A 24,932-nucleotide genomic window follows, 5' to 3' on the forward strand; every position below is an offset into this window, starting at 1 on the left:
GGCCTCTGCTAAGCTCTCTTTAAATACAAACTGTCCCTGTTGGCTTCGGGGCTGGGTGAAACTGATCTTGGCGGTTTTGAAACTCATAAAACAAACCCCACGGAGAGCAAAAGGAGGTCGTTAAGCAGGAATAATGAGCCGTTAGGACCAGCTAACAGGCCATTGGCGTATTCCTCTCCTTTCTGCCACAGGAGTTAGGACGGTCTTGACAAAAAAAAGGATTTTGACACTTCAGTCGCGCGGAAATCCACACCGCTTTATTTAGGCAGCAGCTTGTGAACTATTCTACTATAAGATGACCTCATACACAGCGTCTTGATTGGTTAAAGGAGCATGAAACCTTCTTCACCTTAAATTTTAATGGCACAAAACACAAAAGCTTTGTGGGATTAGGTGCCAGGATTGATTTTTTTTATCTTTATTGCTGTAAAGAAGGATAGTAGAAAGACTCCATGAAAGCTCTGTCCCATCTCAAGATAGCTCCTCCCCTCTGGATGCTTGAACTGAAACTTTCCGACTTGTTTGAATGTTACATTGATGTTAAGAACTGATTTATCTCCTTCTGTCCTAACCAATCAGAGGAAGTGTGTTTGCAGTAAAATGCTTTATGATACAGGATATGTTTATCTAAGGATTTACACGGCATTAACCTCCTAACCTCTCTATCAACCATCTGCCGGATGTTCTTGCTATCAACAATACTTAAGCTCAGTAAATAGAGATAAAATACCTTCTGAAACTAAAATAAATAGTTGGCTATTTTGGGAAATCAAAGAGAGAGAGAGAGATAGGAATGAGATAAAAAGCTCACTGCTTCCAAACCTGTCCGCTAAATGTGAAGCTAAAGTTACAGCTAGCAGTCAGTTAGCTTAGTTTAGCATGACGACCGGAAACAGGTTAAACAAGCGAGATATAAACTGGTAAATTAGTCGGCTTTAGGAGGTGCTTGAAGGTAGATTTTGTTACCTTTTGTTTTCCCTCTGTTTCCTGTCTTTATGCTAAGCTAATTAAGCTAGAGGGTTGCTAGCTGTAGCGTCATCGCTAGTAGCTAAATTGAAAGTGGTATTATTGTTTTCATCTCTCTCTCTCAGCAAGAAAGCAAGCAAGTGTTCCCTCAAGTGTCCAGCTAGATCAAGATCCGGATTAGGTACATTACAGTGACCAGACGTCGCAGTCTGACCAAGATTGACCCGGTTTTAAGGTCTCGACTCCTGAAAAAATATCTGCAGAAATTAAAATATCCTGGTCCTGGTCAGACGTTCATTGCCAAATTTCCATTTTTTTACACAATTGAAATAATTTAAAAAAATATAAACTTAAATTGTTTATTATTATTTATAATTATTGCACAACTCATTAACAGGTTTGAAATGCACAACATCCATTTTCTTTTATTTTGATGGACAGCTTGTACAACAGCCCTTAAGCACATTGCTGCCTCCACGCTTAATCTACAGCCTATTAGTGCTGTGACTTTCATGCTGCGCTTCTTCATGTCTGTGACTCCAATAGCTGATTCATTAAAGCCATTTGAAGGAGAAACGAGGCAACTATGTCTAGTACCAATTCTCCAGTGCCATATGCATACAGTTGGCAGGCAGCCCCTCTTTTAATAGGCCAGGCAATGGCTTGGCAGTCTCAGAGCCCGTCCGTCCAGAGCAGGCATTCCACTGGATTAGTGCGGCAGCGTCGCGGCTCAGCCAGCCGCCGTCGCTGCAGATCGCCCTTTTGAGCAGAAATCTGCCCTCTGAAGCTGAGCTAAAATTAGACCAGCCATCTGTGATTAAATCAGCTAAAATTCACACGTGTCGGGAGACTTTTATGGCATGTTACTGCTTTCATTTACGGCTATGTTGGAGAACGGTTGATCCCTTTCTTGCGCTTTCTTGCGTTTGAATCTTCACAAATGTGTGTCAGTGGGTAGTAAAATGGAGAGTGGGGTATTTCACACCTACTGCAACCTTGACAGCAGCTTTTAGCACCTTTTTTCCACAGAGCAGAAGGTACCTCTCACATGTGCGACATGTTAAAGCTCAGGACTTTCATTGATCTGTGGGTGCAGTCCTCCACCCACCCCGCCCCTCCAAAAACCCGCCCTTCAGCCAGATCAAACGCGAAGCATCTCCTTTCAAGCCCTCCTTTCCTTTCATGTACGCAGTGTGTGTGTGGGTACGCCTCTGTTATGATGGTGGTCTCTTTTTCTGCTGTGTGGGTGAGGGTGACGGCACTCATGCATGCACGAGCTCAGCTCTTGGTGCAACTGATGGGACAGACTCTCTTTCTCTCTCTCTCTAAACCCCCACCCTGCATCCAGATCAGCAGCAGTTAATGAAAGTGGATTGATTTTCCCGTACCTCCTGCATACAGCGAATAATCTGGGGGATGAAATCGACCAGGGAAACAAAAGATCCTACAGTATAGTATTACATTTGCAGGTTTGTTGATTTGATTGCCTGCCAAGCGCAGTGGAAAAAAAATAGCAAAGGTAAGAAAGTGAAATCCGTATCATTACAAGCAATGCTTTCATCAGGGTGATAAAGACATTTATAGGGGAAATACTTACTTTACTTCTGTCTAAAAGTTCGATCTGAAAATTAATAATACTTTCATGTAAAGCTAACAGCTATGAGCCTGTTAGCATACCTGGGAAAATCTGGAAACAGCTAGCTTCATAAGCTAACCGGGTATATCTGATTTTTTTAATTTGTACCAAAACATATGTCTATCAATCAAACACAAAATTAATGGGGGGAGTATCTGCTGGTCTTTACTGGGAGGAGAATTTTGTTACCTTTAAGTACAGTCAATAAAGGTTTTCCCCCTTGTTTCTTAAAGCTAAGGTAATTAAGCAGTCTTTAAGCTTAGCTAAGGAAACTAGCCAAAATGACACATTTCTTTAAATGTTCCTTAAGCTAAACTCATTACATCATGAGTACCCAATTTTGATGAGTAACATATATCGGCCTGCCAATTTAAGCTACAGCTAGTGGATGGTTAGCTTAGTTTGCAATAAAGACTTGAAGCAGAGGAAAAAGCTAGCCTCACTCCGTTTAAAGGCAGCAAAACCTACATAAAGACACCTCTAAAGCTCACTAGAAAAGGAATTAAATCTTGTTTGTATTAATTGTAGACCTTCAGATTGAGCCAGCTAACTGTTTCCAGTCCTTGTGTTAAATTAAGCTAACTAGCTGCAGGTGCTAGCTTCATATTTGACAGGCAGACATGAGAGCGGTTTCAGTTTTCTTATCTAACTCCCTAACAAGTAGCAAATAATCTTATCTCTTAAAATGTTGACCTATTCCTCTAACAGGAGAGGGTTAGGAGGAAGTCCTTAACTGCTGTATTTACACTTTGGAGGCTGTAAACCCATAAAGTCAACAGACACAAACTAAGAAGAGCAGGATTAGCATTTCATGTTATAACCCTCCCCTCTCTGATAAACACTCCATGTCAAAGCCAGATCACACTGATGGAAGGAGACAGTGCAAGGGGATTATAAATACTTGCAAGCGATGCCTCCCCTCCTCGCACACTTAAAGATGGATTATTGCAACTCGCAGGCCTGCGCTCAGCCCGCAGATGGCTGCTCCTCCTCCCTCCGGCCCTCCATTCGTCTACTCCTCCATCCTTCCTTCCCTCCTCTCCTCTTGTTCTTACTCTGTTTTCGCAGCCAGCTTGTCCTCTGGCAGGTGGCTGTTTCTTTTACGGTTTGTTATCATGGCAGTGTCTTGAAGCTGCACCTTTGGCAATTTGATGAGTCATCGTCTAATTGCTCAAAAATTCAAACTGACTCGCCGGCTAATCAGAGAGACTTTTATAATCACACAGGCGAACACTTCCGGAAATGTAGAACTGTTTTAACAAAAGGAACATAATAAACCAATGATGGTAACTGTGTAATAATCCTGTTGTACCAAACCCTTACGTATAAAGGTGTCATCACGGGGAAATTCATTATGTAACAGAGTTATTGCACAATGACTGTAACATATGTTTATCAGAAGTTTCTCTATAAACAGTTATAGTATATCTGCTTTGCTAGCATCTTGCGTCTTTGCTAGCGCTGGACAAAATAGCTTATACACTACTTCCTCCCTTCAGCATAACCAACACAAACTAACTCACCCGCTGTAGTACTTCTTAACAACAGACAAGGATAATAAAAAGTATCTTTGTCTTCAAGAAATAAATTAGTCTAATCAGAGTGTTTGCTAGCTAGCCGACACTCGACAGAAAGTATTGTTAGCCTAGCTAACTGCTCCCTTTTCAGAAGCTGAATCGAGACCTGTCTTTGGCATGTTTTCTCTTTGCATTTGAAGATTTGAAGATTCAAACCATTTTATTACCAAGCACCTCTATAGATTTGTTCTTCCTATGTAGTTCACACCATTATAGCGTAGCGTATGTACTCAAGACACTCAGGTTTTCCTCTCATAAGTTAGCCGTCACAAACATTGAGTTTGTTCTATTTATACAGGATCAGGATGTTTCTGTTACAAGGGTAACATCTTAAGGACTCAACTACATGTAAAACCTTCCAGTATTTTGCATATTTTTCATATTATAGTCTGAAAATACCACTCTGTGACATTTGTAGGCCATTTGTCTTTTTTAGTTGCAGGGATTTGCCTTCAGACATTTCTGTGTGATAGCTTTCGTGCAAGCAGCCAAGAGTAGTTTAAAGAGATATTCAACCTGTGCCAAAAGATTATTTAAGACTTTGCCCAGGTATAATCATACGAATGAGCAATGTTCTGTTCATATTATTTTTTCATTATCTTGTCAACAATCTCTCGCTGGATGGAAAAGTTGAAACTAAGCCAAAATAATGTCAAAGATTTAAATTATCTCCACCAGATTGCTTTAACAACACACAGTACACAGTTGTGTTACTCTGTATACTTTATCTGCTTTCGATGCTACTGCAAATCTGACATTTAAGCTAAACAAACTGAGAATTTGTTAACCTTTGGAGGCTTTATATAGCTGTGTGTGAACCTGCTCGCAGATGGCTTGTGCTCGCAAATGTCAGCACGGTGAGGTGAACTGCGAGGAGACATGAATATCATTACATAAACGATGATGGCATGAGCATGGCCTCAGGTGTCCTGACGGTCGGGAGCTGCGGTGTGCAGTCGGAAAAATTATCTCTGCACAGGAATATTACAAAGGAGAGGAAACAAAATCCCAGCAGCATAAGAACCTGCTTTCTTTTGTTCACGTTTTGTTGGTAGTGTGAGTGAAGCTCATAGTAAAACCAGCCTCTTTAATGTTTTTTCTATCTTGGTCCCAGAGAGTGTTACATGGGGTGCTTGAGATGGAGCCAGGGAAAGAGGCCAGACAACCACCCACCCACACACACACACTATCTCGTAGTAGTGCCTTTCTTCCACTTGCATCATTTCTCCTCTCTTTTGGCAACGCAACACAATAAAAAAACAGTATCCGTGTGGAAGAGGAAGCATAAAATAGAGATTTTAAACTCTGCCTAAAAGTTTAGCTGTGCTTGATTTATATGAATATGTGGTAATCACGGATACGGTTTAATTTTCCGCCTGTCTTTTTATAGCTGTCTGACACTGAGTCAGATGTGATTTATTTCTGTCTCGCTGATGACCATAACCTGCAGACTGTCAGCCATTGTTACTTCATATGAAACAGCTGCCAGGGGCTGTTAGTAACGAGCTGAGGGCGTCGGATGGGATTTTACAGGTGTCATATTCTGAAAAGGCCTCTAAACTCAACAAACTGGTTCCTGAAATCCTATCTGAAACCGTACAGTAAAATATATACTTAAGAGAATAATGCCCCGTTTGCACCAGTCTAGAATAAACAGGTCATTTAAAATGTATCTCTGTGATTTTTAACAGAATTCATACAGAAAATAAAGCTATAGTTTCATTCAGTGTTTCAGGAAGCCATTACAATGTCTAATAAAACTCCTTGGATGATCCTGTGTTTTGTAAAAAATAGTCTGCAAGGACAGAGTAGATTTGACATTATAAAGCACACAGACAACCATTCATAAATTCTACAAAACTACAGCAGGGCAGCAGGTTGGACCCAGTCCCATAAAACAGGAAGTAGGATGCTCTTCCCGAGGATTAAATTATCCAGTCTAACTGGCTGAAAGGCTTTGCTGGGTCGTGAAAGGACAGTAATTAGATAAACAAAAGGAAAGTCTGTTATCCTGCAAGTTATCCTGTTTCTAACTCGCTTACTGCTAAAGTTGCTAAAATTAGTGTGAGACAACAAATCAGATTCATTAGTGGGCAGAGAAAGGCATGGAAATTGAATCAGCTTTTTTCCATTGATATTTTATTTATTTATTTATTATTGACAACAAAGCAAAAGAAGTAAAGGTAATGATTAGATAAGAAGGTTATGTGCACAAATATGTGAAGATGTTGGTGTGAATGATGGAATAGCTGTTGTTTTCGCGATTGAGTAGAGTTTGGTAAAATGTTATAAGACTGTGAAATCTTCCTTTGTATGACTCATCACAAAGGCAGCACTTCAATTGTTTTCAGTCCAATTTTCATTCAGAAAATGACAGATTTTAAGTGGGATGGGAACAAACTGGTGTGGGTAGGAGAGGAGTTCAGGAGGATAGGAACGAGTTGGAGGCGGGGTTGCAATTCATAACCACAGAACACTGTCAAGACTACTGTAAATTGTGTTATGACTTATTTCTGTGTAAAACCAATAAAGAGATTTGGGGGGGAAATGGCAAATTTTACGAGGTGCAACTTATGACTTGTTTTCATTGATGATTTTGGCCCGAAACCACAAAACTATTCAACCTAATGCTATGTAAATACAAGAACAAGCAGCACTTTTCATAGCCGAAACAAGGCAATATTTGGATGTTGCTATTTATGCAATAAATAAATCTAGAAATATTTTAGAATAGTGGCAGAATAATTTCCTGTCCATCATTGTAGCCTGTATGCCCTCACTACATATCGGTAGTCTTTGATTACCCAACTTACTCTATTCTAGGCATTATGCTGGAGGCAGTGATTGTTGGGATTTTATTGCATAAGAGATGCCAACAGGCTAAACTCTGTCAGACAAACTCTTCTGAATGTATGCATCCTGAGTAAGTTCATAAGTTCGTAGCCTCCCAGTGTTATAAGTTGACTTGTTCAGAGACATAACCCTTCTTATTAGAAGTGGCGGAAGATAATGTCACTGCACACGTTACAGAGCGCTTATGCACAATATAATCTCCAGCACACCAAAGGTATGGACTGCTTATCTTGTAGGTATTAAATCCCACACAAGAAGCTGTCACAGCATCATTCTGTGTGGACGTCCCACACACACACACTCATAAAGCCTGTGAAGGAGAGGCTGATCCACCTGTGGGCTGATGTGTCATCACACACTCTGTGAAAGTTGGAGCTGCTCCTCCCTGTTCAGACAAACAAGAGGGCTGCAGAGAACTCGGCTCAAAGCCAAACCAGCCGTGGGCGAAGGAGCTCTGTGCTGAAAGTATCAGGTTGCACAGGTGGAAACGCCACCCAGACTCAGCCCCCTTCACTTGAGCTCGTTTAGGGGCTGCTTTAGTCACCGCCGACTGCTCACATTAGGGCGGTTATCCAGCTCGTCATGAGGACCAAAGGAAGAGCTTCTGATGGTCAGATACTTTCTGCAGCATCTACTCAAAGTGGTGAGAGCGAGTGGACTCCAGGAGGGATTGAAAATTGGTTGAGGAAGAAGTAAAAAAAGCTACACAGAAAAAACCGGTGCACATACTAAGTCAGCTTTATTCCATTGTTCCAAATAGTTTGAGGAACAGAAAAGGGACAAGAGGGACGGACGCTCCACACAGGCAGCGCCCCAGATTTCATTTGGAAGAAATTAAAGCCAATTGTGGGTTGTGGTGAGACAGCTCCAGAGACAGCTGGGAAAACATAAAATAAACTATTAAATCTTTGGAACAACATTGTGATTTCTCTTTGTGAAGTTTCCATAATTAAAGTTAAATAACTGCCCAAAGTCACACATAATTTAATGTTGGTAGAAAACAGCATAGGCCCCAGATTTCCTCTGTGATAAATGCCTCTTTCTTTAGACGCATACTATTTATACAATACTGGTAAACTGGTCTCAAAGATCTCTAAAAAATTGCATTCGAGTTGATTTCATAAATCTGTTTGACATCTTTTAATCACATATCATTTAGCTAAAGCAACGAAGCTACTCTACTTCTCCTTCTACTTCTACTTCATCTCCTTTTGGCAGGACCGTGATAGTTTAATCTTGTGCAGCTTAAGGCACCGAAACATAAAAAGATTATCATGAAAAAAGTTGTTGGACTTTTTGGGAAATTCACTAATTTGTTTTAGGTGGCTGCACACTGCCCAGACAACGCCGTCTCTAGAACAGTCTCTAGAATGTTCCGGAAACCAACTGCCAGCTCCACACTGCCCAGACACTAGCTGACAGGACAGACTTCTGTTGCCTACTCTTTCTTGTTTACGTTATGCTTAATCTTACACGGACGAAGGTCGTGTGTACTGATGTTCCGCACGCAAGTATACGCTAGTGGTCAAGGGAACGCACTCTCAGAATGTTTAGGTTTGTTAAGAAAAGGCGCATTGATCCGACTTTCCATGACTCCACCAAACCCGACGATACATGTCGAACTCAAACAACTACAACCAACACCAAGTGTCAGCGCACACTGACCCGACAGTTGGTTGGAGTTGGTTGGCGTTCTGGGTAGTGTGCAGCCACCACAGGAGTTAGTTGAGAAAAATATTACCACTACCTTTAAATATGAAGCCTCGGCAGCCCCCTGTTAGCTTAGCTTAGCACGAAGACTGGAAACAGAGGGAAACAGCTAGCTTTGCTTGATTATTTAATGCACTGTGTGAAAATTATGTCATCAATGTCACCAATGTTTGTCATAGCTGCCCAAAAACCCAAAGTAATCATCAATTTACTGTAACGTAAGTCGAGTTAAAGCAGCCAATTCTCCAATCTTTTCCGAATTAAAAACATAAACAGTTTTCTATCATTAAATTGTTGCACATTGATTTTCTGTGGATCAACTTATCGATAAGTAAACTCATTGTTTTAGCTCATGACAAAAGAAAACTGCTGTAAAATGTTGGACATCAAAGACTGATGGAAGAATGAGTCACACACTCGGAACTGACTCTATAACACTGATTAATGTTCACAATAGGAGGATCAGAGAGAAGAAGTCACGACTGCACACAGTCTTATACACACAAACTGAAAACCAGATGGATTTGGAGGGATTATAGAAACTCTCACTCTGAGATAAAACAAAATTCGGGTTTTCTCTGACTTCCTGCGCGGGGTTTGGTTTCAGCTGTGAGACTGAGAGCCTTCACAGAGGCCACTGGTGGAATTTAAGTTTTTGTTTGTGTGTATAAATGTTAATCCTGGTTATAACTTGAAACGACAAAAAGGGTTAGCGTGAGGATGAACATGAAAGCTGCTAGTGGCTCATGATGTTATCTGAGTCAATGAGAAAATACCTCGTGTGACAGAGGTCTGTTTAGAGTGTTAATGTGCCACAGACTCTCCAAAGGCCTCATGCTTTTGATTTAGTTTGTTTAGTGTGTCTCAACAGCCCTGCCCGCTACAATGGCAAACACAGCGAGGTTTGTTTAGGAGTCTCTGTCAGTTAATAAGGAGCAGGTTTTCAAGGTTACTCTCGTAGTCCTGGCCTGTCGCCAGCATGTCCCCTGTGTGGCCTGCAGGGCTGGTCGCTTGAAAAACACCCCTCCGCTCTGCACCGGTGAGATTAAACCTGAGGGATTTGCAGTTCTCACCGTCTGCCTGTCAGGAGCCGTGTGCAGAGTGGTGGAGCATGTTGTGACGGCTGTCCTCGTGGTATGGTCTGGGTGAATGGACGGCTGTTTAATTCGAAGAAGATTTGAGGCCCCGGGGAGACGAGAGGGGGCATTAGAGGGGAGAGGGGTTTATGATGGGGTCAAATAGTGGGTGAATTTCACCTGGAGAGGGGTGAATGTGTTTTCTCGAAGCTAACACAATATGATAATGTGTGTACCTCGGTCTGACAGTGAACTTGAGGTGATTTAAACATGATCATCTCTGCAGCAGAGCAGCTGTGGAGCCTCTCTCAGTATGAGCGGGCAGAAGGAGGCAATGAAATTTTAATGAGGTGATTGTATTATATGGTACGCTGTCCGGTCTTAAGCTGCTCCCCTGTGACATCCAAACACGACACTGAAGCGCTTGTTTATCAGCCTCTAACCCTGGATGTTGTTATGACCAGGGTGGGAACTGTTGTTAGATATCTGTGGTAGAAAAACATTTGTGTGAAGCTGCAGCCAGTTCCCACTTGATAAGATGTTACATGAAGGAGTTTTCCCTACAGTTATCTTCATCCTTTAATGATGGCATCAGGGCTTAAGCTAACAATTTATGTCTACTGATTTTCCAAAAGATTTTTTATGATTAGGCTAATCAAGAGCTAATCAATCGTTATGTTTGAGCCTAAGACCCCTATATTCAGTTTTTGGTAAACATAATTGTCTGGCATTCAGCTACCTCGTAAGTCATTTGATGTTCATCCTTGAGCCAAATATAAGCTAACATAAGCTAAATGCTTAAATCAAAATTCTCACCTGCTCATAATGACAGTGCTAGCTTGCTAACATTTAGCTAGCAGGTATTGTGTTTACCCTTTTCACTCTTCGTTGTTAGCTTGCTAACATCGGCTAGCTTAAAGCTACTCTGCTGACTCATGATGACAATGCTAATATACAGGTGCTTAGCTAGCAGGTATAATGTTTACTATCTTCAACATCTAGTTTAGGTTGTTAGCGTGCTTACATTTGCCAACATGATGGTAATAATAACACGCTGGTGTTAAGCTAGCAGGTATAATTTTAACCATGTTAACCGTAGTTTCAGTCAGCATGCTAACATTAGCTAATTAAGAGCCACAATGCTACCATACTAATCTGCTCACAAAGAGATTGTTAGCATGTAGTTAATCATTTATTAAAAACTCAGCAATAAATTATTCAATAATTTTCTTACAGCCCCACATGTACAAGTCGGTTATTACAGCACAGCTCTCTTGTCATAACTTAAGAGCCCTCAATATTGAGAGAAATTTCTAGTGAGTGTACTGTGTGGACTTGAACTGGAGCATCGACCCCAGCTTACACTGTTAATGTGCTGTCACAAAGCGGCAGTGAGTCCGACTCACAAGCGACCGAGGGAGAGTTGAGCGGTATTTTCAGCAGTGGGACCGTGCACATGAGTGTGCGGCTGTGGGAGCTTCTCTGCTACCAGGGGTGGAATTATCCTGACAGTCTGTGACTAGGCTCTTTTCGCCTGTCCGCCTCTCTGTGCGTCAGATACGGGAGCTGAGCCGGACGAGGCCTCTGGCTGTCCCCTGTCCGGAGCTGAGAGCCTGTCGCTTCCTATCTCCTCTCGCTGCCTGGTTGTGGGACAGGCAGTGCTCTCTATACTCCTCCCTCCACGGTCGGTGATGGCGATGAGTACTGTAAATGACTTCACACTACACATGAGATGCTGACTGGGCTCCCAGAGCCTCTAATCGATTGACCCTCTTTTACAGCCCGTCGTGGCTTGTTAATTGGTCTCCAGCTCCCTGCTGACACAGTGACCCTAATGGAAGAGAATTACTGCTGTCTCGTCATGCATTAACCTCCCTCCTCCTCCTCCCCCCTTTCATCACTCCTCCCTCTCAGGCCTAACCTCTGCTCCTCCTCCCCCTCCTTCAGCACACTCCCTGGCTTCATAGCAGCTGGGTAGACGGGGCGAAGTGCACATGCACTCCCACTCTGTCACATGTCTGGTGCCTCTGGGAGCCTCAGTCAGGTGACTCTACAGCCAACCATATGAAAGCACCCAGGGGCAAACACTTACTGTTTGCACGCTGTTGTCTCTTAATTAGTTTAAGCATAATTTAGGTATGGTCAGGGTTACGAGAGGCCACTCTGCACGGGTGGTCAAATCAAGCTTCAGGGCTCGTGGCTTTTGAACAAAACACATTACTGTGCATCTCCGTGAAATACAAAAGAAGTGGAAGAAGGGGCTGCAGCTAAAGATTGTTATCATTATAAATGCATCATTTTCTTTATTTAGTGTTTAAAGGTGAACAAAATGTTTGCTGCAGGTTTTGTTTTCTCCAAATTTCTCCAACAGTTTAAAACTCAAAAGTAGTGGTGTGCTAACACACACACAAGCAGCAAATCCTCATATCAGAGAAGCTGAAATCAATGCATTTTTTGCTTGAAGAAATGACCTTAACAATGATTAAAGTAGCATGCCTAGAGATGAAGACAGTCTACGTAGGCATCTCTGATCCAGAAGCAGCAGGGGGGCTTGAGACAGTCATCTCAAGAGATCAGCCACTGATTGCCTTTTTTGTTTTTTCAAGCAAGCTTTGTGTGGACGGGTTTACTGTGCAGCCACAGGCTTGGTTCGCAGCTCAGCCCTAGTGAATGATGCCTCCATTATTTAGAAGTGTGAATATTTCATGATGACATCAGGGTAGGGACGTTGTGAGAGGGCTGCATTAATGAGCCCTGGTTATCGCTCATCTGGCCCTAAAACAGGCAAGTTGGGGCTCCTCTGTGGCGCTACAAAAACGGCAGTAAAATTTGAGTTAAATTGTTATTTTGGGATAAATTCCTGTAGGACGACGAGAACAAAAACTTTTTCCTGAGGAAGAGCCTCAAGCAGGACGGCGAGGTTTACTCAGAAGGCTGTTGAAACGAGCACATTGTTATCTAGACTGGAAACAAAGGCAAAAAATGTACACTCTAAGTTTTGAGAGGAACGGTGAAAGTGGCTGGGATGAGGCTCTTCATTTGTCCCTTTATGTAATAAATAAACCGATCAACTCCAGCTTGTACTTCTGCCCTCCGTCGTGATAAAAGCCTGTGTGGACGGATCCTCTGAGAGGGAGAAGATAAGTCATAAAGCCAGAGTTTCAAAGATCTGACTTTATTATGAAGTGTTTGTATATTGACATCATACAGGGTGATGAGTCAGAGAACGTCTCAGATCTCATATTAATAAAGTTTGAAGAGACAGAGTAAAACCAAGGGCGATGCAGCGCTGCTCTCACACTGTCAAAGAAGAAATGCCCGTTAGCTCTGGTTGTTCACAGCCAGGGTCAGAGTTAGTAATCTCACTGAGTGCTGAATGTGATATAAAAATGGCTGATTGTCCTTGTTCAGATACTCATGAACTGTTTTTTGTCTGCAGTCGTCTTTTATTCAGAATGAATCCAATAATAACAAGTTTTTTGTTTCTTTGTTGCAGTGAGGGCGTCTTCAAGTGTCCAGAGGATCAGCTGCCGTTGGACTATGCCAAGGTATGAAAGCACACACTGTCATTCATTTCTTCTCCTCAACAAGTGTTAATAAAGATAACTCTATTTAGATTGGCATATAACAAACAAACAACAGAAACAGTGAGTCTACAGCCATGCTAGCACTTAGCTTAAGCTTAGCTATATGCTAACTTTCTGACATTTACATGCAAAGCAGGTGTTGTTTTACCCATGACCACCCTCTTAGTTTAGCATTTTAGCATGCCAACATTTTGCTTATTGGCTGTCGCTATTAGTTTTGGAATATTTGTTCATTAAAATAAAGCCAACAAACAAATCAGTGTTTACCTGCTCTACATTTTATCTTGAAGGGGACATGAGTATGTGTATTAAAGTCGAGGTGAAATGAAAAATGTAATTTTAATCCTTTTAGATCACCTCCCGGGTAATATTGTGCATCTATTTCACAATATAGGCCAAAAAAAATGCAGAAAATCAATTTCTTCGTATTCTTATATCAAAATCCGATCATTTTTTCTTCCTGTAAAAAAAAAATATCCCGTGTGCTTACGTAGGCTAGAACCAACCAATTTCAACCAATCAATCTGCAACATTTAGCCGCAGAGCACCAAGAACGTTCGGTCAGTTAGCTAGCTACTGCGCTGTGGAGAACGTCTGTCTACACCCACTTCTCAACGATCAAATCAAATCCCTCTAATGATATGTCCCGCCTGCACGTCCTGTTTCACTCGGAAATACGTCACGATACGGAAGCTAGATACTCTCGAAATGCCGTTTCAGCTCGACTTTATATATGATGGCAAAGCATGCACTAGTTGATGAGATATTTCACCAAGAGCTTCAAATGTTAATCTTGTATCACAAGAGGAAAACTCACAGACTCCCCACCAAAGTCATTAGGATTCATCCTCTGGGGATAATCAAGGTCTAAAAAAAGTTGTAGAGATATTTTAGTCCAGAGCAGAGTGGTGAGGGACTTTACCAACGCTAGAACCATGCTAAGAACCTGGATAAAAATGCTACAACTATAATTATGTTAGAAAACAATTAAACAATCAGGAGTATACAAATAAAATAAAAACAAAAAAGAAGAATTAAAGAGGAGATCATAAATAAATGGAACAAACTGCAGAAAAGCCTGCAGGTGCAAAATGTAAATAAACCTGTGTAACGGTCCAAACAGAAAATGCAAATGAGAGAGGAGGCAGGCAGCTCAGATAGCGACATCAACATAGTCACACACTTTAGATCTACATATAGTTTGGATGTGAGATGCAAATTGCCAGATTTCAGAAGAAAAAACAATTCACGCCCTGTTGGTGACTTTGACTCTAAAACACAACATTTGTATTTGTGAAACTCTGGAAAACGTAATCCTGAGTCAAGAGGTTACCTTTCATTTCATTACAGCGGGAAAGCAGACCGCTTAGTGGATCTGAACTGCTGAGTTTTATTCCCAAATAAATCCCTCCCAGGCAGCACTGAAGAAGAAAACTGTATCCAAATTTCAACTGAGCTCTTTTCCCCTTTGTTTTTTAATCAGATTTGCCCGGGGAGAGAGATGGTGACTAACTGTGTTCAGAGTCAGAGGACGTCTCTCTCTCTCTCCCACGTGATTCTCTCGTTGTAAAGCTAAAAAGAGAGCAGCATGAGAATAAAGGCTTATTTCTGAGCCGTGCTTGAGAGAGTAACAAATGAACGTTGAATGATCATCCCTTTTTCTGAGCAGCTTTGAAAATATACTGCTTTGTGTAATTCTCCCATGCCGTTTGTTAGCGCTAGCTTGAATTAGCCATCGAGTCATTAACCCGGAGCTGCAGCAGGATCAGCGGCGTGTGCAGCAGTGCAGCTCTGCATGCTGTGTTGAGAGCGATGGAGGCGCCTGTAATAGCAGGGACTCATCTCGGGAAGGATGTGCTCATGGCACACCTGTCAGACGTTGTTATTTACCCTCTCAGGCTCCCAGTCGCCTGCAAATTACCCCGTCCTGGTGGTCTACTCTCAGGGTTTTTGTTATGCTCGCTGCACACTGTCCTTCGTAAAAAAAAAGCATGCACAAACACAACAGAACGAGAGCACTGCAGTCCCTAAAGCATTGTAGTAGTAGTAGTTATAGTAGTGGGACTAACAATGGCTAAAGCAGACAGAATAAACCCCCAAGTTGGAGCTCCAAAGAGCTTAACCCCCCCCTGATCTGCCTGGGACTAAGTTATTAAAAGGTCATCATTGCCGTCTCCCTGCAGATTCCAAGACTGGAACAATGAGAGAGTGTTTCAGTTTGCTTTAGAGGATTTTCCCTCTTTGCTCTGCTGAAAGAATGTGATAATGGCAGCAAAAAAAAACATCTGCTTTGTACATGTGGAGTGAAACAATTCAAGCATGTGTTTTAAATTGTAATATCTGTGTGTGTTTAGAGCCAGTTTAACAGGTTTAGATCTTTAATACTCTTGCTTAGTCTGGCAGAGGCTTTCCCCTCACACTGCCGTGTTTTATTGTAGATTAGTTTCAAAATTAACTTTTAATTTGAAGGCAATTGCCCCCATGTTTCCTGCGCAGAGGCACGTGAGCGCAGTCCTGCTGCTACTGAGCTGTTATTTGTTCAGAGGGCTGTTGTGACATTTTGTGGAAGTGGCTTTTCTTGTTTGACCAGTGCTCTGCTCGTGTGACGGCACGGGGGGGGGAGTGGAGATGCAGAGCAGAGCAGTAAATCCTCAGGACAGCAGACTGTAGGGGAGGATTTGGGGTGTTTGGGACGAAAACTGACTCATCCACATCGCTCAGTGACCGAGGAAAAATAAATCTTCTCCTCTGCTCTCTGTCGCTCTCTCAAAGGTCTCATAAAGCCATAAACCAAGTCATTATGACCGCAGTGGCAGGGTCGACCCACTGCTGCAGCTGTCTGACACAATCTCAATCTCAGCACCCGTGATCGGAGGGATGAAGGATTCGTCCTGTTGCAAAATTCTTTATATGATATGATTTGGAAACAACATATTGAGACTGAGACACAAATTAACACCAATCTCAACCCTGTGTATTTAACAGTTTGCAGATTTTTAACCTTATCTCTATAGCCCCTTTCCCACTGGTCAAAAAAGCCGCTAACACACAGCGTTTTTGCTCAGTGGGAAAGGTTACAATCGGCATTTAGACCCGAGTCAAATGACTCTGCAGTAGACTCGGGTAATTAACGCCTCAGCTCCGATGGGCAATGATGGGAACACAAAACCCGGGTCGACACGCTAATCGCCGCCCCCTTTTCCGGCTATGACGTGCATTGAAGTTCTGGCCGCTGTCGTGTAAATACAGAAGAACAACATACAACAGCAAATGTTTTCTTTGTTTCATGCAAGATGCAGCAACACTGGCAAGACAGCGAGGCGAGAGAGCTTCTTCTGATCCGAGGGGAAGTTTGTTGCTCGCCCCTGTTTCCAGCGCGTTTGTGACGTCAGACGGTGACACGGTAGAAAAGGGACCAAAAGGAGTATACTCCACTAGCAATGGGAAAAGAGATTTATTAGTGCGTCTTCCCGCGTCTTAAAACCCCACGTCAATGCGCTAATTTTGGTGGGAAAGGGGTATATCTATATAGTTGGGTATACAGTTTGAAAAAACTCCTGCAGCCATTACTGATGTTTTCTGAGTCTCTTGGATGCATTTGGCTGCAGACTTGTTGATCTTCCGGCCACATGCACTGTCAGTTATTGTAGTTGGTGCCCTGAAACAACAAGAAACTACTTCAGCTTGCATTTCTAGTCTCCACCTTCACTTCTATTGCAAACTAGCTATGAAAGTACAACTTAAACAAGAAATGGCATCCCAAAATACGAGTGCAGTGGATGTGCTGGACGAGGATGCAGTTTACAGTGTTTTGGCTGATTTGGCTGATTTGGATATTCATCTGTTACTGAGCCAGAGTATTCGGCCAAATAAAGCAGCAAGATGTTCCAAGGCTGAAGCTGTTGGCGCGCCGTGCATTCTGGTACATGTTAGCGCTGCCATCATGGCTCTAGAACAGGAGAACTTTAGTGGCTTTATTGGTAAATATAGAAATATAGTAATCTTAATCAAACATAGACATGGTTTGCTTTGGACATCATCATTCAGACCAATGCTTTCCACTTTACTAAACTGGTATTTAACAGATTTCCAGCTCGACCTTTTCTCCTCGTCTAACTCTTTGTGTTCCCGTCTTATTTTTCTTCCTCAGATCTACCCGGACCCCGAGCTGGAGCAGCAGATCCTGGCGCTGCCAATCCGCTGCATCCACAGTGAGGAGGGCTGCCGCTGGACCGGCCAGATGAAGCAGCTGCAGGTGAGACACTTCGACATCCTCTCTCACTTACCCTCCATCTTTTGTTTTATCCCCTCTGCCTGTTCAAACTGTCCTCGTACGCCTCGTCGTTTCTCCTCCTCGAACCTGTTGCCGCCCTCCCTCCCCTCTCAGCCTGTTGTTTCCTGACAGCTTCCTGGCTGATCGCCCAACATGTGGGTGTGTGTGTGTGTGTGTGTGAATCTAAAGTTGTTGTGTCTCCCTCAGGGCCACTTCTCCACCTGCGCCTTCAATGTCATACCCTGCCCCAATCGCTGCTCCGTCAAGCTGACGCGCCGCGACTTGCCCGACCACCTGCAGCACGACTGCCCCAAGCGCAAGGTCAAGTGCGAGTTTTGTGGCAGCGAGTTCACCGGTGAAGCCTACGAGGTAAACACAAAGCCGGACACCTGTTTTTATTCCTTTTTTTTCTCCTGTTGAAACACAGCGGGAGTTTAACGTAAACAACTCTGAGTGACGCCACATGATTTCCATGCCTATAAGAAAGATGTCTTTGAGAAAAGCAGCAGGAGGGACTCGTGCACATGCATCAGTGTGTTTTGAAATAACACGTGTGTTGGCAGAAGGAGAGAGGCTTTGACTGGGTCTTTTATACTGAAAGTGTTTTCCTCAGTGAGCGGATGAAGTACCTCAGAGTCTCCTCACTAACACCTTTCTACCGCACACCCCTCCTCTGTTTACTCTGGCCCACATGGTCCCCCTCTGCACGGCTACAGGAGCATTCATCCTCCTTCTGGCTCTCTAATAGCATTCAAAACCTTCCAATAACACTGACAAATGACATGATAATCTATCAATCTCTCTTATTTGATTAATAGGCTATTTGTTTCAGCTTTTTATGTTAACTTTAAAAATCAATACTAAAGTAATAAGCAACTTTTTACTCTATTCCAAAGGAGGAAATTAGACTTCTGAAAGTGTGTCCTCAGTTTGGCCTTTAACGTAAATCTAGCTTAATTTTATCTGATCAGAAAGCAGTATGTATTTTGTTCATTAAAAAGCAGCATTGAGCTGTGAAAAATGCAGCACATAAACAGTAACTGCATCTCCTGTATCTGCAGTATTTGCTGAACGTGTTAACACTAAATTGTAATCATGTTTTCCTCCTTTCTTTCCCAGAACCACCAGGGCGTGTGTCCTCAGGAGAGCGTTTACTGTGAGAACAAATGTGGGGCGAGGATGATGCGTCGCCTGCTGTCCCAGCACAGCCTGGCCGAGTGTCCCAAACGCACACAGCCCTGCAAATACTGCGGCAAGGAGTTTGTCTTTGACACAATCCAGGTCGGTTTACCATCACAGTCTCTCAGTCTCTCAGTCTCACTCTGAAATTTGGTGTGAAGTGTCCGGACATATTTACATTCAAGATGTGACACCTGTCACTATCGCTGTACCTGCATGTGACTCAGAGAGGCGGGAGCTGCAGGATGCTGCCTTCATGCGGTCTCTGTCCTGTGGCAGCTGCATGATGCTGTCCGGGCTTTAATGTGGAAGCACCTTGGACACATTTCTTAAATTGTTATTTAAGAAGTAGAAGGAATCGTTACTAAAGTACTTCAATCGTACATGATATTATCTGTCCATCAATCTATAGACTAGGCTCTAGTCAGTTATTGAGTGTTTTATCACACTGATGTTGTATGTTGGACTAGCTGTTTCTGGTCCATTTTACACCCTCATTTTTAATACCACATCAAGGACAGTTTTCCTTGCACTGCAAACACTAATTTAAAACGCCTCTCTGTGCAGTGTGCGTGCCGTCTGTCAGCAGTTCACGCATATTAAACACTGTCCCCGAATCCTCCACAGAACCACCAGTACCACTGCCCTCGGTTTCCTGTCCAGTGCCCAAACCAGTGCGGCACACCCAACATCGCCCGAGAGGACCTGGCTAACCATGTGAAGGACAACTGCGGCAGCGCGCTCGTTCTCTGCCCGTTCAAAGACGCCGGCTGCAAACATAGGGTGAGTCTGACCTGCATCACTTAGCCTTTGAGATATTATTTCAGCCTCTGCAGGAGCTGTTCCTTTAAACCAAAAAGTGTGTTTGCTTTTGCCTTTTTTTCCGTTATATTTCCTTTATATCCTCGCCCCCTCTGTCCAAAGTATGATGACGTGTTTGAACATACAGTACTGTGCCTGTAGGGCCTATTTTAATGAGAGCAACACTTCTATACTCGGTCCACGCATTTCTGTCTATTTTTGAAGCTGACGTCAATAAAAGGAAATGTGGACACGCTCAAAGAAGACAAGCGGATGTGCATCATCCTCCGCGTTATGTCGGCATCCAGAAAGCTTGATGTTTAACATTTACAGCATGATGAGCAGCAGAAACAGTGATCATTAAATATAATAATCCACATCCTGAGCATGTCCATTGTGAGGCTCAGAAATAGATGTTCTGTGGACGCACTGTTCAGTTGCCCTGAACACAGAACTACTCAGATACAGATTAATTTTGTTTGTGTAATGTCTCATGTATTTACTCACTGTTCTTATCTCTCTGGCAGTGCCCCAAACTGGCTATTGGTCGTCACCTTGAAGACACCACTAAGTCTCACCTGACTATGATGTGTAACCTGGTGGGGCGTCAGCGGCAGGAGATCCTGGAGCTGCGGAGGGAGATGGAGGAGCTCTCCGTCAGTCACGACGGCGTCCTCATCTGGAAGCTCAACGACTACTCCCGCAAACTCCAGGAGGCCAAACTCCGAAGCAACCACGAGTTCTTCAGCCCGCCCTTCTACACCCACCGCTACGGCTACAAGCTGCAGGTGTCGGCGTTCCTGAACGGCAACGGCAGCGGCGAGGGCTCCCACCTCTCCGTCTACATCCGCGTGCTGCCCGGCGAGTACGACAGCCTGCTGGAGTGGCCCTTCTCCTACAAGGTGACTTTCTCCATTATGGACCAGAGCGACCCCTCGCTTTCCAAACCCCAGCACATCACGGAGACCTTCAACCCCGACCCCAACTGGAAGAACTTCCAGAAGCCTAGCAGCACCCGCAACTCGCTGGACGAGAGCACCCTGGGCTTCGGCTACCCCAAGTTCATCTCTCACGAGGAGATCAAGAAGAGGAACTACATCCGAGACAACTGCATCTTCATCAAGGCTTCTATAGAGATCCCCCAGAAGATCATGGCTTAAGATCCGACCTTTTTTTTCTTTTTTTTGAAGAGGAAAGAAAGGTTAAAGACTGGAACTGACACTTGACCTTGAAAAGTTCTACACACTTACCCTTTAGATACTTTCTGCCCTTGCAGCCTCTCCACCACAGAGCTTGAAGCGAGTCTGTTTGGCTGTGTGAGCTGACTCGGAGGACCTTGATATATCACAGAGGAGAAAGTGTTTGGTCTGCAGAGCCATCACTCTCTGGTCTTTCTTTTTTTACATTTTTTTATCTGTTTGCTGACCTTTTATCACAGTCTACAACAAAAAGCCTTGGAAATCAAACAGTGCCTAGAGAGTTTATCTTAAGTTATATTTTTGTTGTTATTTCTGCAGTACAGATGTTGAAGATTATGGAAAAGATATAAAACTAGGGGTGAAGGGCATCACTAAGCCTCTGCACTTAGACTGGAGAGAAAGTAAGAGCTGGTTAGAGACGTCCCGTTGGGGTGATCTGAAGAAGAGGGACCTCAGCAGACTCAAGCTCAAGCCCAACTGCCTTTTGTTTACATGCTCATACAGTATACTCCCGCTGATCCCTCCTCAAACACAGAGCCCTCGGTGAGAGAGTACACACAAACACCAATCGATGTTTTCGAGTGAGAAACTTGCAGCTTCCATCAATTTTTGTTTCTTAAAGGGAAAGTTTTGACATTTTGGCTGAGATGAATGAGAAGATCAATACCACTCTCATGTCTGTCCGTTCACTATGAAGCTACTGCCAGCACACTGTTAGCTTTACTTAGCACAACCACTAGAACAGGGGGAAAGAGATAGCCTTTGCTGGGTGCTAAGAAAACACCAAGTGTCACCTCTCAAGCTCAAAACTTACCAACTTATACATGTAGCTGTAGCTTCCTAGAGCCTCACTGGAAGCATAGCAATTGCTCCCAAGGAATAGCCCTCCCTAAAATGGCAAATTAACATTTTTAGCCCCACCGGGTTAAACAAATAAGATGCCATTTGTTAATTGGCTAGCTGTACAGGTCCTTATAAGTCATTATTTTAACTTCAGGATAAAGCAAAGGTAGCTGTCTCTGCTTTTTTCAGTTTTTATGCTAGCTATGGGTTAGCTAAGTGGCTACTGGCTAGCCTCATATTTAAAATAATTATTTAAATCTTTGGGAAACACATAGATAGTTACATTACACTCATGTCTGTACAGTAAACTTGAAGCTGCAGCCAGTATGTGGTTAAATTAGCCAGAAGTTAGAGTTAAAACAGCTAGCTAGTCTTGCTAGCGATCTAGTTGGTAACAAAATCTAACTACCACTGTTTTGCTAGGCTAAGCTAACTGATAGATGTTAGTTAACCAAAAAGACTTGAAACAGGTTTTGTATGGATTAAAATATGCAATAATTAAAGAGGTTAATTAGTGAGCTTTAGAGGTCCTTGAAGGGAGATTCTGTTACCTTTGAACAAGCTACTTGTTTCCTTCTGCTCATTACACTAAGCTAATTGGGCTCAAGGGTTGCTGGCTTTAGCTTTATTTTGAGCAGACATATGAGAGCGAATCATTTTCCAAAAACTAAAACTATTGCAACTATCAATTTTTTTAAGTAGTCATGTTTTTTAACCCAGCTACATGGGAGTCACAGCTCTGTCTCTTCTGCTCCCATCCCAGGTCTGTGACTTTGTGGTTGTCAGTAGTTTGACCCAGTCCTGAGAAGCTTCAGGAGCGTGCAGATTTACCAAACCCACACTTGATAGTGACCCTATGAGACTTTGTGTCTATTGTTGAGTCCACCAATAGGAAATGAAATTAAAAAGCACCTTTCGTCGGTCTTCAGAGCAGACAAAGAGGCCAGTTGTCGGAGAACACGCGCATTTAATAGTGAAGGAAAAGCCATGTGGCCTTTTTATACAGTATGTCTTCGCATGAGGGTTTTAGGGGTGAGCAGGGCAACATAAACACATGCATGCTTCATGTGCTACCACCTGGACCACATTTTTGTACTGTAACCTGTATTCTTGAAATCCTCTCCCGTTGATGGCTATGTTGTCTCTTTTTTTTTTTTTGGACCTCTTTGAAAGTTGACAAAAGAATACTTTTTTTAAGTTTTATGTTTTTATATACAGAAAATGTGAACGCTGTTGGTTATATAACCTATAAAGACAATGAACACTTGGCTGTGAAGTGTATTGTTTTACATAGCCTGGGCGTGGATGGTTTACTGTTTGGGAAGATGGTTAACGGCACGATCTCTGCGAATATGTGGGCGACTATCTGCAACTTGGCGACGAGGACCGTTAGGAGGGATGCAGCCCTGCGTGATACATCAGATACAGACTTTGGTGATACACTACGCTCATGATGTATGTGAATACTAATGTAAAAATGCAGAAGCACATTCTGTCTTTTTATTATTATACATGGAAAAAAATCCTGATTTCTTGTCATAATACCAGCTGATATTTTACAGTGATTTAAAGAAGTGAGAAGATAAAAAACCTTTTTGTAAGATTCTGTATTTTTAAAAATACTTAGCTGTTTTATACAAACACTTTTCGTTGGAGAGTCGGGGTTGACTTTGGGAATTTTCAGACCCTTTCGTCTCTTGGACATTTGGATAATTTGTTTGTACTTGTGGTTTGAGCCTCACATATTCTGTCTGTATTATTTCCTCTTAAAAGTATTTATTTTAAGGAGCCGTCGTGTCACTTTGCACAGATGGCAGAAATGTTTTAATATGTTGATTGATGAGTGCTTGTCAATTTCTTAATTGAAATAAAATACCATATATTATAGTTGTTTTCTAATGGTGTGTTTACTGCCCAGAAAAAAATGTACAACAGTCCTACTTTATCATCCAGCTTTACTGTCAAAAGTGTAGTTAAGATTTAGTGATTACTAAAAGGAAACCATAAGAGTCACTGCTCTATTCTGGACCCTCCGCTGCAGCCAAACACTTTTATTTCCATTTCATCGCCTACTCGCTGATCTGGGTTAGAGGTGAAAGCAGTTTCTGTCCCGTCTGTTTTGCAAGTCTTTGCTCCAACGCTGCTCGAAGAGGAGGGAAGCGGAGGAGCAGAGGAAAGGGGGCAGAGGAAGTGAGGCAGACACCAGCCCTGCTTTGAAGCGGTGCCAGGAGTTTGCATTAGCTTGCAGTTTGGATGTCGTTCAGTGCGGCAGGATTTAGGGAAGAGGAAAATGAGCTCTTAACGGCAAAGTCACTGAGAGGTCCCTCAGGAGGACAGTCCTGCTCTCCACTCGCTGTACAAGAGCTGGCTAAAGTCTTCACTACTCTCTTTTCTCCCACAAGTGAAAACAACATCTGTTTTAAGAATACAGCATGTTTTTGCTTCTGCACAATGTCTCCCTTTTTGAGGATATTTCCAATATCCTTGAGGAAAAACAGCGTCTTGAGTGAGCTTATTTATCATTCAAGATTGCTGTTTGTTTTTAATTTTCCCATGGTGAGAGGGATCATTCATTAATTTCAGGGAGGGGTCCTCTAGTCAGGTTTCTCCCCTCTGTCTCTCCTCAGACCAGTACAGAAAGTTAAAGAGACTCAAAGCCTGAGCGGGAGCCTCAAACTTTCCTGGCATGGGGTGCACAAACCAGCAGTCCTGTGCTGCTTCAGGGCGATGCAGAATGAAAATAGAAACAGCTAATTACATGTTAGCTAGCTCCATGTTTCCCACGCAGAGTGCAGTCACGTGCAGCTCGGTGTACAGCGCTGCCCTTTGGCTTTGCTTTCCTTCAGGTGACCCTCACTCGCTCTGTAAATCATTTGCAGGTTCAGGCACGTTCTCATTCACACATCAGTGTTGCTCACCAAACCTTCGGTCAAAGTATGCAGTATGCTGACAGACAGATGCCATTAGTGTTGAAGGAGGAGGAGGAGATGTGGTAGTGGTGGTGGTGGTGAAGGCAGAGAAAGGCCCAACCCATGAGGCTTTCCTCGCCCATAAAAAACAACAGATCAAAGAGGAGCTGTGGTTTATGAAGCGGTGCCCTGCTGTCGTCCCTCGTACTGGAGTCAAACTGTTTCGGCCTCATAGCGAAGAAGCTGGTACGATGGTGTGGGAGTGAGTTGGTGAAACATCTGAGCTGCACAGCAAAGGTTCACTCCTGAGTTGGGCTAAATCA

At 43.0% G+C, this 24,932-nt stretch overlaps 1 protein-coding gene across 1 annotated transcript in view; it reads left to right on the forward strand.

The window, feature by feature from the left end:
• traf4a (tnf receptor-associated factor 4a) overlaps positions 1-23,582 on the forward strand; it is a 39,747-nt gene extending 16,165 nt beyond the window's left edge. The window contains exons 2-7 of the mRNA XM_069669098.1: positions 13,315-13,366; positions 17,556-17,660; positions 17,886-18,047; positions 18,798-18,959; positions 19,485-19,640; positions 20,186-23,582. Of these exons, the coding sequence (XP_069525199.1) occupies positions 13,315-13,366; positions 17,556-17,660; positions 17,886-18,047; positions 18,798-18,959; positions 19,485-19,640; positions 20,186-20,818 (1,270 nt within the window). The 3' untranslated portion in view covers positions 20,819-23,582. The remainder of the gene's footprint in view (positions 1-13,314; positions 13,367-17,555; positions 17,661-17,885; positions 18,048-18,797; positions 18,960-19,484; positions 19,641-20,185) is intronic.
• Positions 23,583-24,932: the final 1,350 nt, after the last annotated feature.

Source organism: Semicossyphus pulcher, unplaced genomic scaffold (assembly GCF_022749685.1).
Source record: "Semicossyphus pulcher isolate SPU_LCO1_2020_fin unplaced genomic scaffold, fSemPul1.0.p SCAF_19, whole genome shotgun sequence".
Taxonomy (NCBI): Eukaryota; Metazoa; Chordata; class Actinopteri; order Labriformes; family Labridae; genus Semicossyphus; species Semicossyphus pulcher.